We start from the raw sequence: 18535 nt of genomic DNA, 5'->3' as shown, positions 1-18535 counted from the left end.
CGTGGGGCGCCCTCGCCGGTTCCAGCCGCGGGGAGGGCTCCGGCGGCCCCCGCCCCCCCAGAGGCGGGCCCGGGCGGCAGCGCGCCGGTCCCGGCCCCGGCGCGGGGCCCGCGCGTTCCGCCGCGCCTCTCCAATCCCAGGGCCGGGGCGGGGCGCCGGCCCAGCGGTGACATTGCGGGGAGTCGCGCAGGCCCGAGGCAGCGGCACCGGGGCGGGAGGCCGCGCCATGTGGGGCCGCGCCGGTGAGTGACTGCCCCGGGCCTGAGCCCTGGGAGGCTCTGGGGGGGGGACGCTGACCGACCTCCGCCGGGGCTGCCCGCCGGTTCGCCCTCTGCCCCCTGAGGCGGCGGGCGGAGCGGCGTTGTCAGCCCCGAGGCGGCCCGGCGGGGCCCCCGGAGGTGCCGGGCCCCGTGCGGTGGGTGGGGAGCGCGCAGCGGGGATCCCCCGGCGCAGCGGCCGGGGTGCAGCGGGGCGCTGGCGTCCGCGTCTGGTGGGCGTTAAGGCGTGAAGGCGGGCGGCCTCCGAGCTGGCTTTAAAAAAAACCCGAAAGGGACGGATTTGTGCCTTTTTTTCCTTCTCCGAAGACCTCAAAAAGGGCTCGGTTTCCTTGGGGGGGGGGGGTCGCCTATAAATGTAAATTTATTTTTTTTCAGAGCTGGACTGTATTATGCGGAAGAGGGGCTTTTTGCAAGGGCAAGTAGTGACAGGATGAGGGGTAACGGTTTTAAACTAAAAGAGGATGGATTTAGATCAGATATTAGGAAGAAATTCTTTGCTGTGAGGGTGGTGAGACACTGGAACAGGTTGCCCAGAGAAGCTGTGGCTGCCCCCTCCCTGGCAGTGTTCAAGGCCAGGTTGGATGGGGCTTGGAGCAACCTGGTCTAGTGGAAGGTGTCCCTGCCCATGGCAGGGGGTTGGAACTAGATGATCTTTAAGGTCCCTTCCAACCCAAACCATTCTGTGATTCTATGCCTAGAAAGTAAAGGGCAGCTGTTTCTCATAGGAAAGACATTTTCAGTCAGCGTAAACAAAAAAAGCACTCGATTTGTAATTTTAGAAGTGCCCTTTTGCCTGTCAAAGTTGTTTTCTTTTCCCCGTCCGATTTTTTTCATTATATTAATTAATGAATTAGAAGCTCGTCCTCAAGAGTATATTTTCATACATAAGGTGCCCTGTCCTTTTCTAATACACTACAAAGCAGGTATCTCAGTATGGCAGGATTCTGCTTTTTTGGCTTTTTTCTTGACCCTGTCAAGTCTGTGACTTGCTTTTGGGATGGGGCAAGATTGGCAGAACGCTGGTGTGTGGTCCCTGAAATAGCACTGTCCAAAGTATATCCGAAGCATACGAACAGATAAGTTCTTTGAAATTGTGATGTGCGTTGTGTTTTAGAAATTGCTTGTAGGCTGTAATCTTGCATTCCTGTTTTTTCTAAATAAGGTTAATGGGCAAGCTCCAGTCATAGCTTATAGACAAGCTTTAATTTCTTTGGTAGGCTCTGTTACAACTAAATCTGGTGTTTCTTGCATAATATTAGATTTGTACCTATTGTATTTCATTTTTCACTGGTGTTTAAAAAAACCCAAACACTTCAATTGAAAGCTAGTATTCTCACTTTCTGCTGTTCTGAGTTAGATTTGGCCCCTTTGCTTTCTCTGCTTTCCCTTTCAGATAGGGCTGTTAAACTGCTGGGAAGAAATATTCCCTCAATTCCGAGGATGACTAAAGGAGCGGATCTGAAGATAAGCAGAAGGCTTTGCATTAAACCCCAGGAAGAAAGTCAACTTCAGCCTAGAAGTAAGCGTTTTTGATAATGATCATGCTGTGTTTCATGCCACAAAATACTTACGATATCCATCATCTGAACACGAATTTGGCTGACATAGATGCTAATATCCCTGATTTTCTGAGAGGGACTTCTGATCTTCAGACTGAAAAGCTGAGCATTAAATTTAGCAATAAAATCTTGTTTTTTAACAAAGCCAGGGGTCAATATTTCTTCTTGCGACAATAACACAGCTTTCACTTTGTAGCAGGTCACTAGTATCTTATCTGGCTTGCAGTCCTATGTTGAGGCTCTTCAGCTGTGCTCTAGAACTGACCATTCAACCCCAATGTAAACTCTTTATGTTTAGGAACATCGTACAAGCTAAAACAGTTTTGCAGTTTTTCGTAGTACAGCCAGCTCCAGCTGCTCACAAAATTGAACACGCCCTGCAGGAGAGAGTCTGAATCGTTTGCTTTGTTCATGTTTAAGGGTGGAGTTGGTCAGGTAAGGCTCAGGCCATGAAACCTTTTTTCACTGTCTACGGGACAGTTACGATGCTCTAGTCAGACTTCCTGTAGAACAGGTTCCCTTCATGGCCTACTGACGCCAGATCCAAGGAGCATACGGATGGGAAGCATTTTGCATACTTCTGTGTTGAAAACATAATGCAGCTGTACTGGGTAAGACTAAAGGTCTCCTTAACAGTGTGATGTCTCCAGTAGTGGCCAGTAAAGGAGGTCCCTTACATTTTTGTGAAGGCTAATAGGAGTGGTGACCAATGGCAAGGATCTAAGGAAGATTACAGAAAGAGGGCAAATGTAGTGTTTCTCCCCTAGACTGCTGTCCCAGAGGTGGCATCTTCATGTTTAATGGTCCTCACTGGATTTTTCTTTCATAAATTTGCCCAGTCTCTTGAAGCTGGACGTATTTTTAGCGTTCACATCGTCCAGGAAGGAGTTCCTCAGCTTAACCATGCTGTGAGAAAACAAGTAGAGTCTTGTATTTGTTTTTGAAACTGGTGCATGCTGTTTTCGACCTGATGTTCCTTTATTCAGTACTCCTTCCAAAACAGGGCCTGTTCATCCTAACCCACACTCCCAATGTCACTTATGATTCCGGTGGCCTCTCTTGTGCTGAAGGGAGCTGCCATTACTGCTTTTCCAGGCCAAACATCTCAGTCTATGATACTGTTTCTTATGTGGTGGCCATTCCATACCTGTGGTTGTCCTTACCACTTTCCTCTGTACCTGTTCTATTTTGACTGTTCCTGAGATGACAGATCAGTATTTCACATGCTTTTCAAAATGCTGGAGTCACGGTTTTATACAATGGCATAACAATGCTTTTGTGCTGGTCCGTGTTGCTAAACATTGGTGGTAATGCTGTTTCCCTTTCTGACTATTACTGAACACTTTGCCAAAAACACTGTGAAACCCCGAGGACTTACTCCTCAGCAATAACGGTTGAGTTAGAGTCTGTCTTCTGCACGTGAACTGGAATTGCTTCCTGTTTATGTACGTGGGATTTCACTGGCCATCTCATTGACTCAGGATTCTGAAGCCCTGCGGCTCTTCACGTTTAGCCCTCTTCTTTATGTTTCTGAATAACTTAGTGTTGTCAGCAAACTGTCTATCCACCCTGCTTCCTAGATAATTCAGGAATCCACGAGGCAGCACGCAGCCGTACAGGATACCTCCCATTGTTGGGTCGGTGTTTTGTTTTTAAAAGGACGTGGGGGGTGGGAAAGCTGTCTGTCTTTGCACTTTGCTAGATTTTAATGGTATGTTACATATGGAAACCTTCCCGTAGTAGGTTCTGAATACTTTTGATATGGAGTTTGAAAGACTGAGCTGAAAATTAGGGGTCTAATCTTTGCCTGTGGTCATCTGTTTGCTTATACCTCCAGATAAGATAAAAATCTTATGCTCCCTGGAAAAGTTGCAATGGATGCAATGGTGTGGCATATTGGCTTTTCTGTAGCAGTTCCATGTGATTTATTTTATTTTTTTAACTAATTTAAATGTAATAGGAAAACCATAATATCACAGCAGCTCAGGAAGCTTAGATGCTGGAGCAGGTTCCGTAAATTTAGAGCTACAAACATAGAGATCTTGGGCAAGATTTGGACTTCCTTACGTGGCCTCAGTTTAATCCCTGTTTACAGGTTTGTTAGTCTGACCGTGATATACTTTTGTTCCCTAACCAGCTCTAGGAATCATACTTAAAATCCCGCACGGCTCACCCTAACTGGTTTCCTTAAAGCTGTGGCACTTCATCTTCTCTGACTGTTGTTTTTGGTGGTGTTTTTGTTTGTTTGTGTGTTTCATGTTTGTTTGGGTTTTTTTAGGTCGGCCTACTTTAAAGGTGCCGGGACACAAGCCTACAGACTGGGAGAGAAGATTTTTGTTGTGGGCAGGCAATTTCAAAAAACCAGAGGATATACCAGAGACTGTCTCGTAAGTGCCGGTTTTGAAGCTGTAAAAGAGACACTGTCTGTGCAGGAATAAGTTGCTTGAATGTAACTCCAGAATAACTTTTCTTAAATGGAATGGGTTTTCACAGCTGAAAAATCTTAACACTGCTGTGTTTGGTGTATCGTCTTGTAGATGAGATGACCTGAGCAATTCTGTATTGCTGAGATAATATATCCCTTTTGATATTTTTCTGAAGGGATGGCCAGCATCTGTCAGTTGTTTCATTAGAAAAACATCACAAATCAGTTAACTTTTACTCTTCTCTCCCAATCAAAAAAGCTTTTTGCAAATATTAGTGTGAGCTTTTTCTAGTACTTTTCTTTGTATGTCAGTCTCCTATTGTGTGAAACTTTCACAATGCAGGTATAAAATAACTAAAACTCATTTAAATTATTTATTAATGAACATCTAGGGGGCATGGGCCAACTTTCTTTACTCTTGGAATTTAAACTAGAAGTGGGAAGGCTCCCTAACAACAAATACATATATAGTCAAAATTTCCCTGTTGCTGATGGAGTCCAAATGTCAATGCATTGCCCTGTGTGAAAAGTAGAAAATAAAAGTGCATGTTCTAGTTTGCCTATCCAAAGTGAAGAATCAAACTTAACAACAACAAAAGGCAATTATTAGTTTAAAAAACATTCCTGGTGGTAGTATAGTAATCTTTTAAAATAGGCTTATAATGCTTTTAAATATATGTATTTATTTAAATTAAAAAGATGCAGTAAATCTTTTACTACTCGGGTAAGCAAACTATGTAGCTGCCCTCTAAAGAAACTCTGTTTGGATGCACAGTATGGGACTTGAAAATCCACCCGCGTATCTAAGGTTTTTCTAAATGTATCACAATGAATAAATATTGTTAAAAATTAATTCTTCAGGTTTGTATTGAATCATTTTTCTTAAAATTACATTTGAAATAAATACACAAAGGTGTAAATTATTAAAACTTACTAAATTATGTCAGTTCATATATGTTTACATACCAAACACTTGTTATGAGTGTTTTTAAGAAAACAGCAGAGTGATTGAAATCATTTCAATGATTTATTGAAAGGACAAACCAACTTCAGATAAAAGCTGACCATTTTTGCAAGTGCATAGGGAATTCTTGTCTTTATTTAGGCAAATAGTTCAGCCAAAGCTGAAAAGACGATTGAGAATTATAAAAGCACAAAAACTCGTTTTCCTGTTGTGAGCCGAGTTAAGCGTGGGTTGTAAGGGCTTGTGACAGAACTCAGTAATCTGGCAAGATGTGGTGATCAGAAGTAACTCATTATTAAACAAATGTTAATCTTAGCGACTGAATGGATTTAAAATGCAAATTGTGTTCAGATAACTACCTTTTCCTCTTGTATATTCTAACACATCCAAGGTACTTCAAAAATTAACAAAGTTTTTAAATCCTACTTCTGTGCATTTCAGCTTAATTGCAGCCTGTGCCCAAGTTGGTCATCGCAGATTATTAGCAAAAACAAATAACCTGGAAGCTAAATTTAACTATTAGTCTCACGGTAGATGGACATGTTCCCTATGATCGGAAATCTGGTACTCGGATCAATACTCTGAAACAGTGATCAAATCATTCTTGCCCCCCTCTTCAAAAACAAGACCAAAACTCTCTTCAGTTCTCAGGTCCTATCTGATTTACCATGTTGAACTATCGTGGAGCCTTCAGTAGCTTTTTTCCTCCAAGTATGAGTCAAAATGTAGTAAAAGATTCCATATTCACTCATATTCGTGTACAGTGATAATTTCCCAGTTCCATTAGATCCACTATCCGTGGTAGTTTTGGGGTATAATTACCTAGTTTGATGCATTTATTCTCTCATCACACTATGTTGATGCTTTTCTGGTCATCTGTAATTTTATCATGTGCCAAACTTAATCAGTGAGACCATTAATCTCCTTGAGAAGGGAGTCAACTGCTCTAAATTCTGCAATGAGAGTTAAATATATAGGGTATAGGTCTTTGGTTGTTGTGGAAAGCACATCTAAAAGCATTATGCTTCTTTGGCCCTTGTTGCATTGGTATCTCTAATACGAACTTTAAATTTGCTGTAACTGAGGTGTCATTTGGGTAGAAGGATCTTCAGAGTTTAACTCAAATTAAAATAAATTATTTTTTTGTTTTAACTCAGCACATGTACAGCTGGAAGGCTTTAATAACTGGTACTCTTCTTGTGGAAGATTTCTGGTTTTTAGAACATAACAGTAGACTAGGCACCAGGTTTCCCAAAGGAGTATAGCTATCGATGTGGCTAGAGAGGCCCCCTGAAATAAAAAAATAATTTAAAAAAAAGATTTAAAGAGTCCAAAGCTGATGTTGGAAAGCTTAAAATCCTCCGTGCCTCCTTAGTTTCTCAGGAAAACAGTTATGGTCCTATTCAGAATTTCTGAGGAGTACTACAATCAGCAGCCAGCCTTAAGCTATAGCACTATCAAATCCGGTAGCAGAGGAAGCCTTCTTACTAGAAAATAGACTGCATCATAAATGAAACTATTTTGAAGTTCAGGCAGAAAGAATTGCTAAGCTGTGATAATGCTTCCCTCTGCCCCAGAAACTTGACTGTTAAACACCGTTACACTACTGTGGTAGAGAGCACAGAAGGAGCTAACACTAGGAAAAACATCGTATTAGTAAAACCATCCTTCTCTTTTTCCTGTCCTCTCCATAGTGAACATGCATACTTAAATCCTGCAGCCTTCCTCCTTTGCCTTGCAGTCAAGTGGTCTGGAAAGGCAATATTGCCTCTAAACAATTAAATAGCCGAAGTTAAAAACACTGGGTTTGTTTCCAGCTTCGAGAGGAATGCCTTTGTGACCAAGTACCTCCCAAGGTAGCTGGAGATCAGCCTTTCCCATTCTTGTAAAACCTTTTTGTGAAACCTTTAGCATTATCAAAATTACATAGATAGCATGCTAGGAGAAATTAAACAATTAGCCGAATGATTTATTTGGGTCTCTGATAATGTGTCTGTTCTTTTATTTCTTGAGGATTGAAACAATCAGAGCAGCAAAGACCACACTGCGGGTGAAGTTCAGCTATGTCATGATTGCCTTGACGATATTGGGATGCATAGCCATGGTGATTAAAGGGAAGCAGGTAAGCACAGATTTTTGGCTGGTGAGTGCAAATCAATCTTCACGTAAACTCCTCAGTTCCTCCTATGGATTGTTAGTACTATTTTGTTTTGGGGGGTTTCTTTTTCATTTTATCACTGGGCAAAAATTAAAAATAAGTCCTCCTAGTTCCCCAGACGTGACCCTCATTGATTAATTCCCAAGTCAGAAAAGGATGGTATCACTGTTAAGGCTGCATATGCTTCCTTTAAAAGGAAAAAAAACACAAGTCTTTTGTTCTCAGTGCAATACTTAATTGTAGCTTGCGCTGTTTTAGCTCCTTAATTTTGCTGACTGGCTGCGAGAGTTCGAAAGGAAAGAGCACCTTCTGTTGTGAGGGTCTGGGAAGCAGGTAAACGCTCCTTGGGCCAATGGGGTCCATACAGTGACTGTATGGACCTATTACAGATGCCTCTCTACATGCTGCATCACTCACAGAATCAATATAACGGAAATAGCAAACAAGTATGTTTCTCCATAAACAGACTCGAGAATTCTCAAAAGTCTTCTTAAACAGTGAGGAGATGCTCAGTAATAATTCTGTGCCATTTAGTTGCATTAGAAAGTAAGTCTTCCTTTAGTGTGGATGGAACCAGTTTTCTCAAATTATTATTGTTTGTTGAATCGAAAAACTATTTCATAGAAAAGCTCCCAAGTCCTGTAGATGCTGAGCATCCTTCACTTGCACAGAATTTGGCAAGATACCAAAGTAGTTCAGCATGTGGCAGAACTAGGTCTATGATTTAATTTGCATCATATGAAGAGAGTATGTGTAAAGTTTAAGATTCCAAGTGCAGCAAAGGTTAGTCATGCTTTAATTTTATGTGTTTTTTAACATAGTTGGTGAACTATTAACTTTGAGGTATTTCTGTAAAGAAGCAAGGAGCGCATTTTGTGTACTGAAGCCAAGCTAAAGCCTCGCAGCAGCGTTAGTCTCAAAGTCAAGGAATGTGAATACGATCTGTGCAGCTTATTGTCATGCTGCTTTTGATAAAATGCATGGTGGTAACAGAAACACAGTCTACTACATTCTTCTATGGATGACTGGAAGCAAAAACCCCTGAGCTTAAAGCATCTACATGGGCAGAACCTTATTTGTATGCTGCCTTTCCCTGAAGCAGTTGTGATGACAATGTTCCTATCTTTACTGTGTTCTAGAGAAACCTCAAAACTGGTAACAGAGTCTCAACCCCAGCACTGTGAACTATTGAAGTGTGAAGCAACATTTCTACTGGTTAGCATCCCCCTATCAAAATGAAAAGAATGCAGCACTCTGAAACAAAACAGTGGAAAGGTTTTCCCCTGGATTTAGCAGAAGAGATCAAACACTGACACTTCCCAGAATGTTTTCCTCTTACATTGGAGTACTATGAATGCGAACACCAGAAAGAGGAGGACAGCTCCTTTGGGACCCTTGTTTTCACAGCAGCTGGAATCTATTATGTTTAATTTCTCATTTGTTTCCAGTACCTCTGACTTCTAAAGACCAGAGATTAGTATTAAATACTGACCAGCAGCACAGAATGTATCTTCTAGTGCCTTAACAAAATGGTTTCATTTATTCCCAGAGAAGTAATGAGTTTAAGCCAAAATAGTCTCTGTTTTATTTTAACACACTCTCTTCCTGGCGTTAAAGCTGACCAAACTGTGCCTTGGTAAGGATAGGCTAGATATTTTGTAACCTATGGATTCCAGTTACATCTCTCTGGTCCTTTAGGTGATATTTTCTGCTCTTGCTTTGTCATTATGTTGCAGGCTATAAAAAGGCATGAATCTCTCACAAGCCTAAACTTGGAGAAGAAAGCTCAGTGGAGAGAGGAAGCTGCTCAGAGTACATCTGCTAAACCTTAGAAGAGGAAAGAAGAGACCAAGGACTGGGGAAGAAAAGCTGAGTCCTTTTCAGCACTGGAAGGAGGATATAGTCACGTCTTTCCTGTTCTGTACTCTCACGTTCAAGAAAGAATGAATACATTATCCTGTAATCATTAAAAACAGAAACGTATCTTGTCTTTTCTGTAGTTTCTTTTCCCAACAACCTCCCCTTTCCTCCAAACTCTCCTGTTAGCGGAACAGCGCAAGTGAGTAAACTGGACAGACAGAACAGTTGTTTCCCACGTGTGCTACATGCAAGACTAAGTCTCTTAAAAGACTGCAGGAGCTGTACCTCCGTTCGTGGTACCAACCTCCTTTACAAAAGCTTATGCTCTTAGAATCGTTTTGGTTGGAAAAGACCTTTAAGATCATCAAGTCCAACCCTTAACCGAGCACTGCCAAGTCAGCCACTAAACCATGTCCCTAAGCACCACATCTACAAGTCTTTTAAATGCCTCCAGGGATGGTGACTCCACCACTTCCCTGGGCAGCCTGTTCCACTGCTTGATAACCTGTTCCATGAAGAAATTTTTCCTAATATCCAATCTAAACCTCCCCTGGTGCAACTTCAGGCCGTTTCCTCTTGTCCTGTCACTTGTTACCTGGGAGAAGAGACGAACACCTGCCTTGCTACAACTTTCTTTCAGGTAGTTGTAGTGAGCGATAAGGTCTCCCCTCAGCCTCCTTTCCTCCAGGCTAAACAACCCCAGTTCCCTCAGCCGCTCCTCATCAGACTTGTTCTCCAGACCCTTCACCAGCCTCGTTGCCCTTCTTTGGACTCACTCCAGCACCTCAATGTCTTTCTTATAGTGAGGGGCCCAAAACTGAACACAGTATTCGAGGTGCGGCCTCACCAGTGCGGGGTACAGGGGGACGATCACTTTCCTAGTCCTGCTGGCCACACTATTTCTGATACAAGCCAGGATGCTGTTGGCCGCCTTGGCCACCTGGGCACACTGCTGGCTCATATTCAGCCAGCCATCGATCAACACCCCCAGGTCCTTTTCCACCAGGCAGCTTTCCAGCCTCTCTTCCCCAAGCCTGTAGCGGTGCATGGGGTTGTTGTGACCCAAAGGCATGACCCAACACTTGGCCTTGTTGAACCTCATACAGTTGGCCTTGGCCCATTGATCCAGCCTGTCCAGATCCCTGTGCAGAGGATTCCTACCCTCAAGCAGACCAACACTCCCACTCAGCTTGGTGTCATCTGCAAACTTCCTGAGGGTGCACTCGATCCCCTCGTCCAGATCGTTGATAAAGATATTAAACAGAACTGGCCCCAATACTGAGCCCTGGGGAACACCACTTGTGACCGCCCGCCAACTGGATTTAACTCCGTTCACCACAACTCTTTGGGCCCGGCCATCCACCCAGTTACCACTTAAGAAAAGATAACTGGGACACGAAAGGAGAGCCCATTAGGTTTCCACTTTTACATGCATACTTGTACAAACAAAATACCTTTGCTGGGCAGTCATCCACTATCACTGGATAGTCCCTTGAGGTCGCTTCAGGAAGAACGGTGCTATATGTATTCTATATTATTACAGGCTGCCTAAAATATTCCATATGTTCCTCTGTGTAAGAGAGAACAATTATTAGAGGAGTCCTTGAGTCAGGAATAATTGTATCACCTGCATTAACATTATCATAAGTTATTAGAAAGTCTGCTTACCTATTCTAGGTCCGATATATCCTGTCTGCATTTAAGTGAAGGATTACTTTTTGTGAAGAACTGCCTGCCTTAGATAAAAAGAGGAGGGGGAGTGACAGTGAAATGGCATTCCAGAGAACCAGTGTGTTGCAGTTGACAACCTAATGGTTTTTACACCAGAGCTGGTAGTGAGATGAGAGAATGTCCAAGCTAAGGGAATAGAAATTAGTATTTCGAGGACAACTGAGCAACAGCTTCAGCCTATGCTTTCAGATTTAGAAGCATGTGAGTACGAGAAAGTCAGGCAGGCATTTCTGCTCTCTTCTGCTGAGCTCCTTTTTCCAAACCTCATTTGGATTTATTTGCATTTTTCTCCCTTTAAATAGTCATCCGTGCTTTCACGATACTACCCCGCTTAACGATCATCTGCCTCAAGTTTTAGAAGTGGCAGACCCAGTAATACCTGCAAAGAGCAACTCCCAGCAGTCCCATTTTCTGGCATTCATCCCAGAAGAGTCTCACACACTGTTCATGCTGAACAGCCTGCAGCAACTGGAGACAGTGTTTTTCCTCCTCCTTTCAGTTCATTTGGAAGGAAATGTAGACTGGAACTGCCAGGACTGCTCAAAACTATGTTATTTCCCAGGACTGCCTGCTAACTGGCCCTGGGGACTCCAGAAACAGAAGAGGCATATGGGCTTGACAGATTTAGTTTGTGAAATTCCTGATAGCGGAAGGCAGATTATTTTTCTTGAAACATTCTCCTTATTATTTTTGTTGTACTACTAAAAATTAGCACTATTGCTGAATAAATTAAAAGCCCTACAAAAATGCAGGGTAAGTCTTGTCTTTATACCTGGAAAAGAGAAGCAATAAGACATCTAGTACAATCCTCTCTAGTACTTTGTCATTTACTCTAGAGCTAGAACATAGCTGCTGCAGTCCGTCTTTCTATGAATTGCATTTCTGGGTACCACTCATCTTGACAAGACGTAACCAATCAAACAAGATTGTGCAGTCATTCCACCACAGAAGTTATAACCTTCAGGTGATGCCATGACCTGTCATCAGATTCTCGGTAAGGCAATTATCGCCAGTAAGCCATCATCAAGCGGAGCAGGCTTCCACAGAGTCTGCTCATTTAGCACTGAATGCAAGTCACGCTTAATTCCACTGCAGGTATGTGAATAGATCTTCCATGGCAGCTCTGGTTCTTTGCCACACCAGTAGGCACACAAGTGGGAACCAAAAAAAATATCTTCCCACATTGCGTGCCTGTGCTCATGCATGTATTAAATGAGACCAAAAAGGAGAGCGTGCACTTCTGACAGTATTTCAGGTTACCATGAACTTGTGATTTAATTTATGCTTTGTGATGGCAGTACTTAAAACCATGCATCTCAAAAGCATCCCCCTTTCAATAAGCACCTCCTAGTGCACTCTGTGAGAAGAACTGGCAGGTACCTCATCTAGTTTAGGAAATAAAACTATTCAGACTCATCCAGCTGGTAAAGTATTTCAAATAAAAATACGTAAAATACCACTTAGAAAGCAACAACCCAGAGCAGCAATGGTCTCCAGTTTTTCATTTTACTTAAGTTTCTATAAGCTTTATGCCATTTGCTCAAAAATTGAACTCTGGTCCAGTGGTTTTACAGAAAGTCCATGTAGAAGTCATATATCCTTTCCTTCTATCACTCTGGTATCTCCACCATTTCAGGATCTACCATAAAACCTGTGCATCACTGCGCACATTCGTGTTTTCTTTCACCTTTCACGTAGGTTCCAGAGTCTCAAATAAGAGTGTGAGCCACTGGGCTTTGTGCCGTCTCCAGATCGCTCCCAACCATTTGCAAGTAGTTGGGTCCTAGAAAAATGTTGCACATCTTTCTCAGAGGGGCAATGAAAGAAACCACCTCTTTCCTAGTGTGATGGCTTCCAATAAAGCACTTCTAAGCACATACAATGGTTATAAGGACAGCACACGTTTCTGGCCTAAGCAGCCAGTCTAGCTGACTGGAGAACTTCTAATAACACCTCGGATCACGTGATTAGCTCATAGCTTTAACCTACAGCCTTTTCACAGTGCCTTATGGAGCAGAACATACTAAGCCCTTAAACAGTATTTCATTTTCTTTCTCCCCTTTGGCTTGGTCTACAGCCCCATTCACATTTATTCAGAAAAGTCAAATTATCAATCCTATACCATGTGCCATATTGCTGTACATGCTCCAGACACAACAGACACTTCACAATGCAATGATCAATCTGACAACTTGACCTCCTTAAAAGAGCATGCAGGACACCTATGGACACAGCCATAGCAGTACACAAAAAGGTCCTGTTTATTTTCCTACTAAGACTCAGGCATCTGAAGAAAGACCTTCATGTCTGCTAGCTAAAATCGGCATGGGAAAAGTACTAATGACGTGTTGCGCCAACCCCAGCAGCAAAGACACCATCCTGGAAGATGTGGGAGTTACTTAAAGCTGGCACAGAGGTAAAACAGCTGTTCTGTACATCCTCAGGGAAGCACAGAGGTGCACCACCAGGAGCACTGTCACATTTAGGACTGTGTGGTGGGACTTGGTTCTTAACAGTCTCAGTGATGATAGTTACAGAAATGCAGGTTCAAGAACATGTAGGTTTTCTGGGGTCAGTGCCTTCCTCTCTTCCCTTAAGACCAAGTGAAGGGACTTTGACCACCAGTAGCTGGTTGGCATCAAGGAACCAATGCAGGAATTTAACAACTGGCTGAAGTCTCTAGGCAGAAGTTGCCTCAAAGGATTGTTTGCATGTGTGGTGTCTTCCCAGGAGCCCGAAGCACTGGTCCTGGCTTAGTTACTGAGCTTTCCATAACCACCTGCCCCATCGTCTGTTGTATCCTCCTGAATCCAAGAGGACGACCCTGCCTGCCACGTCCCACTGGGAGCTTTACCAACAGAAAGAATGCCAGCTCCTGTTTGCTGCCCCAACAAATACACAACACTTAAAAGGCGTTACAGATCTGTGGACAGGATGGCTACGTAACAATTCCAGGGAGTCCCGCGTCTTCCTTTCTCTAACACCCCATTTAACTGATACTGCAAGAACAACTCAAGAGATTCTTGTTCTCATGAACCTTTTCACCTTACCAGCCTGTGGGGCTTTTGGAAGGTGCTTAGATTGGATCTCCACAAGCAGACAGAAACAATTACATTAACTTCGATTTTCAGGATAAGGGCAGAAAAAAACACGTGAGATCACTTTCCTGGCACTACACACTGCATGGCAGAGCTAAGAGAAGAACCCAAGAACCCAAACAACTCCCTGGCCTATCCTCTACACATGAGACCACACTGCCTCTGACTTACACACAAAACAAGAACAGATCATTGAAAACACAGTGTGACTCTCACAGAAGTGGAAGCTAGATGCTTCCTCTGAGACAGTTCCTGTTTGAGCAGCAGCACATACTTCAGGAAAGCAGAGAATACTGGTTTCAATGTTTCTAGCAGGGGACATAACCTTTGTTACTCTCATTTCAATCTAATACTTAGTTACTCTTGAGGGTAAAAAGTGCCTTGTTTCTTATCTGAATGGAACTTTCAACTTTCAGTCCTTACTGTTGCCAGTTTTTTAGCGTCCTTTTTTGTTGCAGATAGCAACGTGGAGAGTGTTCTGTAAAAAAAGTCTCACCAATACCGAATATAAAGTTAATATAAATTCCTCATTTCTAATAAAGATTTCTTTTTGTATCTATGTGCATTACACTAGCCACACAGAATCGTGTTAGAAAGTAGTGTTCAAGCGATAACATATAATGATCCTCATGCTCTTTCAGAGGCACTTTTCTTCCAAACCAGTGTCCTTCACCTGTGGCCTGAACGTTATTTATTAGGTGGGCAACGTTACACTACACGTTTGTCTCTGTCAAAATGCAAATAGTTTACTTGCCTTTGGTTTACCAAGTCATTCTGATCAGTCGGTATCAGTGAGCTGTTCCTTTCATAATTCACAAGTCTGATCTCCCTTCCGTATTCATATAATTTGCAGCCTTTGTTAGAAGCAGATTTTGTTTCTTTTCAAGCCATTAATAAGGCTAAGTAAAGCAAGGCCAATTAGTAGTTGCTGGAAGATCCTGATGGAAATACACTCAATTAAGCACCTTTTAAAATTAAATTGAGACCTATGAGTTAGCCACATTTTAATCCATTTAATGTGTGCCATGTTGATTTTTGTATTTTAGTTTTCAGTCAAAATATTATGCAGTACCAGTCAAATGCCTTACCACAGTCTAAATATATATGACAACAATATTACCTGTGTCAACCAGGCCTGTCACTTCAAACAAACATACCAAGTTTAAAGATTTATACTTATCTGCTCTGAATTCACATATCCACTGCAAAAGTAACAAACACTGGCCAGGCTCCTTACACAGGAAGGCACACCATTCAGCTTAAATGGACTCTTTTTTAATTCACTCATTTAGAGGCAACTGTCATTATTTTCTTGGGGGGCAGGGGAGGGAAACGCCAATGCACCACATTGTTTTCACTAGCCTGGAAGAGAAAACACTTATATATATATAGATATATAGATATATAGATATGTATATATATACACACATATGCATGTGTGTATATATATACGTGTGTGTGTGTATATATGTATATATACACACTAGTGTATATATACACAGAATATACATATATGAATATACAGAATATATGCACACACACACTTTGCTCAGATTTGTTTACAAAATATGTAGCATTTTTATACCATCCAATAAGAGGTACATGTTAGAAATGACATGTTATTGGAAATTTACACGTAAAAAAATCCAGCACAAAAAAATCCAAAAGCTAAAACAAGATTTTGCTACTAATCAGTGCTTCTATCACCCTTCAAGAAAAGAGAAACACAGTTATTTGTATGTGATGTAAAGGCAACATTGAGGGTTTTTTTGCTTTTTTAAATTAACCACCAAATTTAACCCCCTAAAATTACAAAGAATCGAAGTCCATTTACAGATCAAGTGCAGTAAACTGAATGTTCCTTCAGCACAAAGCAGCACTAGAGAAAATAACTGGGAGAAGGAAGGTGGTGGCCAGCTGGCTTAGCTAGGGAGGCAGCAGGTGGCTTCTGCAGTGGCCACACAGGTCAGAGTCTCCATCCTGAAGCACAGACAGAAGTGAAGACTGTATTTAAATAACGGTCACACAGAGCTGATGTTCAGGCCTTTGCCTAGCTTCTTTCAGCAGTTTGACAAGTGATTTATGTATTTTTATTATTCTGTATCCAATGGGCTGTTTTTGCTTTTGCAGTGGCTTGTCACTGAGAGGAGTCATAAGGAGGATCTTGCAGACAGTTCTGCCACTAACATTTACCCCACATAAACGACACTGCGGTTGTCAGTGGCGATTTTGAAATGTTTACACTGGACAAATGTGTGTTCCAAGCATCCAAAATGGCTTGAAAGAACATAGCCCGATGCAGGGGGGAGCGGACGGCCTGGAGAATCCATTGCATTTACAGAAATGGAACCGCCACTTTCAATCATGTGGCATCTCCCCAGTCGTGTGAAGAGTTTGGTGTCAGTGTCAGCTGAACTCAGTGAGGAGTGGCTGGCCTTTGCATCAGATGCCTGTGATCCAAGCAGGTTGCGGAGCCAAGAACATGCTGCTAGCAGAAGGGCAGTCTACAGCTGCGGATGACAGCTGTCATGCAGTCAGCGATGCCTTACAGATGTCACCTGTAGGAACCATGCGTTCCATGCTAACACACCTGAAGTCCCGTAAACAGCAAGAGGAAAAAATGAAATGGAAGGGCCAGGCGGATCCAGGTGTAATACTACTATCCTTTGAATGTAGTGTCATTTTAGTTGTTAAATAAGGGGCTTGACCAGGAGGACTCTCTTTTATCAGATGAGCAGGAGAGAAAGCTCTTGTCTTGTGAAAATGAAAAGGAGATCTAACGCTCCTTGTGCTAAGTTTTACAAATTAAGATTTCTGTATTCAGAAGGTAATTTTTCAGAAGATAAATCCGTTCAAGTCGTGCTGTGTAAAAATGTAAAGAGGCAGACAGGAATTTTTCAGCCATAACTATAATACCAAGGACGAGACTCTGGAACACGAAGTCAGGAAGGGCTTGATTTTTAAGGAAGGCCCAGCTGGATCATACTGTGCTGGCAAGCAGAAGCAGGGGTAGTTTCTCCATTCTAGAAGCTGGTTTGGAAAGTCATTTCTGGGGAGGTGGTAAGAGCGAGCTATTCACAGGCTCTTTTTTTGTGGATGGAGAGGAAAGACTAGGAAGGTATACAAATCTCCACAGTGGTCTGCAATCCAGCTTGGGAGCTCAGTGTTGAGAAGGGATGGGGCCAGATGTGTTCAGTATTCTTAAGAACCAGAAAACATGTCCATTGCAGCCTGTTGTTGCAGGGCATAGAGAACTTATTCCATTATTTGTAACATGTTCTATATGCCAATAACCTCAGCTGGCACATACAGCGAAGTAGATACATTGCGTGTGAAGATCTACCGCATCTCACAGCCATCCAAAGAGGCATCCAGGGAAGAGTATGGGGAATGAATTCAGCTACGTTCTCAGAAAGTCTGAATGTCTCCCTGGACTGCAGGCACACACTGCAGCAAATACATGAGAAAGGCAGCCTTATCTTGGATGCCAGGAGTGTGGGGGCTAGTGGAGGGATTATTTTCCTGTAATAGAAGCAGCGAATATCTCAAAGTATAGAAAGGTGCCTCAACTCCACGAAGATGACAGTGGAGAGGTTCAGAATCTAGAGGAGAAGGGTGATTCTGGCGACCCCTTGCCAAGGAGGGGGCATCCTGCCATGAAGAGCCAGAAGTTTTCCAGACGTATGTAAGAGCATGTGCACAAGGCAAGCGAATGAGCGCAAACAGGGTTATGGAAAACATTGAGAGAATCACTCCACGTGTGGCTCGTGGCTCGACAACAGGATTGGCTAGGTAGAGGAGCACACAGCACAGGGGCACCTCAGAGCTGGAAGCCTTCCATGGGAGCCTCACACTGCTGGAAGATGTACTGTTGCTGGTTGATATCCACCTGTGGGGCAATGCTGCTGTCTTCATCCTCTGTTCCAAAGTAGTGCTCAATCAGATCAAAGGCCTTCTGATAAATCTCTTGATTCTCATGGCTCTGCAGGAATTCAATCTTGTCCAGGCCTGCAGAGAAAAGAAATATGTAAAAGTTACAGCTTGGTGAAAGCACACGATCCTGATCATTTTCAGTCTGTTGTGAACATGAAGTTCCATGACAATTCTCTCCCACCTTCAGAAAGAACAGGTCCCACTATGGAGACCCTTACCCAACTCTCCACATCCAAGGAAAACCAGGCTGAACTACAGAGTTCCCTGTAACTGTGTGATGTGCTTCATATTTTCTGTCTGCCTCTACCCTCTCACTCAAAAAATGAAATCAACATGCTTGAACGTGTAAAGAACAAGCCCTCAAAGACTTCTTCTGAAGAGACTTTTAGGACCATGTTTCCTGACAGTGTGTTCACACACTTTGTTTACAAGGACCATGACTACAGAATCACATAACTGCAAGTTGGAAGAGACTTCTGGTAATCACCTCGTCCAACCTGCAGCCCAGCCCAGCACTACTACCAACACC

General features: G+C 42.8%; 2 protein-coding genes across 3 annotated transcripts in view; one reads left to right on the top strand and one right to left on the bottom strand.

Annotated features, from left to right (window-relative positions):
• The first annotated feature begins 128 nt into the window (after positions 1-128).
• On the top strand, positions 129-9367 carry FAM162A (family with sequence similarity 162 member A). 2 transcript variants are annotated; one of them, XM_068400957.1, is made up of 5 exons: positions 129-242; positions 1672-1797; positions 4116-4224; positions 7240-7348; positions 9121-9367. In XM_068400957.1, exons 1-5 carry the CDS (start codon positions 227-229, stop codon positions 9214-9216), a joined length of 456 nt encoding a protein of 151 aa, XP_068257058.1. In that variant the 5' UTR covers positions 129-226; the 3' UTR covers positions 9217-9367. The 2 variants fall into 2 exon arrangements, with proteins under 2 accessions (XP_068257058.1, XP_068257059.1); XM_068400958.1 differs by having other exon boundaries at positions 160-242; positions 1676-1797.
• Positions 5271-18535, bottom strand: part of KPNA1 (karyopherin subunit alpha 1) — a 63598-nt gene continuing 50333 nt past the window's right edge. The window contains exon 14 of the mRNA XM_068400953.1: positions 5271-18081. Within this exon, the coding sequence (XP_068257054.1) occupies positions 17894-18081 (188 nt within the window). The 3' untranslated portion in view covers positions 5271-17893. The remainder of the gene's footprint in view (positions 18082-18535) is intronic.

Source organism: Nyctibius grandis, chromosome 5, assembly GCF_013368605.1.
Source record: "Nyctibius grandis isolate bNycGra1 chromosome 5, bNycGra1.pri, whole genome shotgun sequence".
Taxonomy (NCBI): domain Eukaryota; kingdom Metazoa; phylum Chordata; class Aves; order Nyctibiiformes; family Nyctibiidae; genus Nyctibius; species Nyctibius grandis.
Note: the sequence above shows the minus strand (reverse complement) of the source record. Positions and strands in the feature narration are given on the sequence as shown.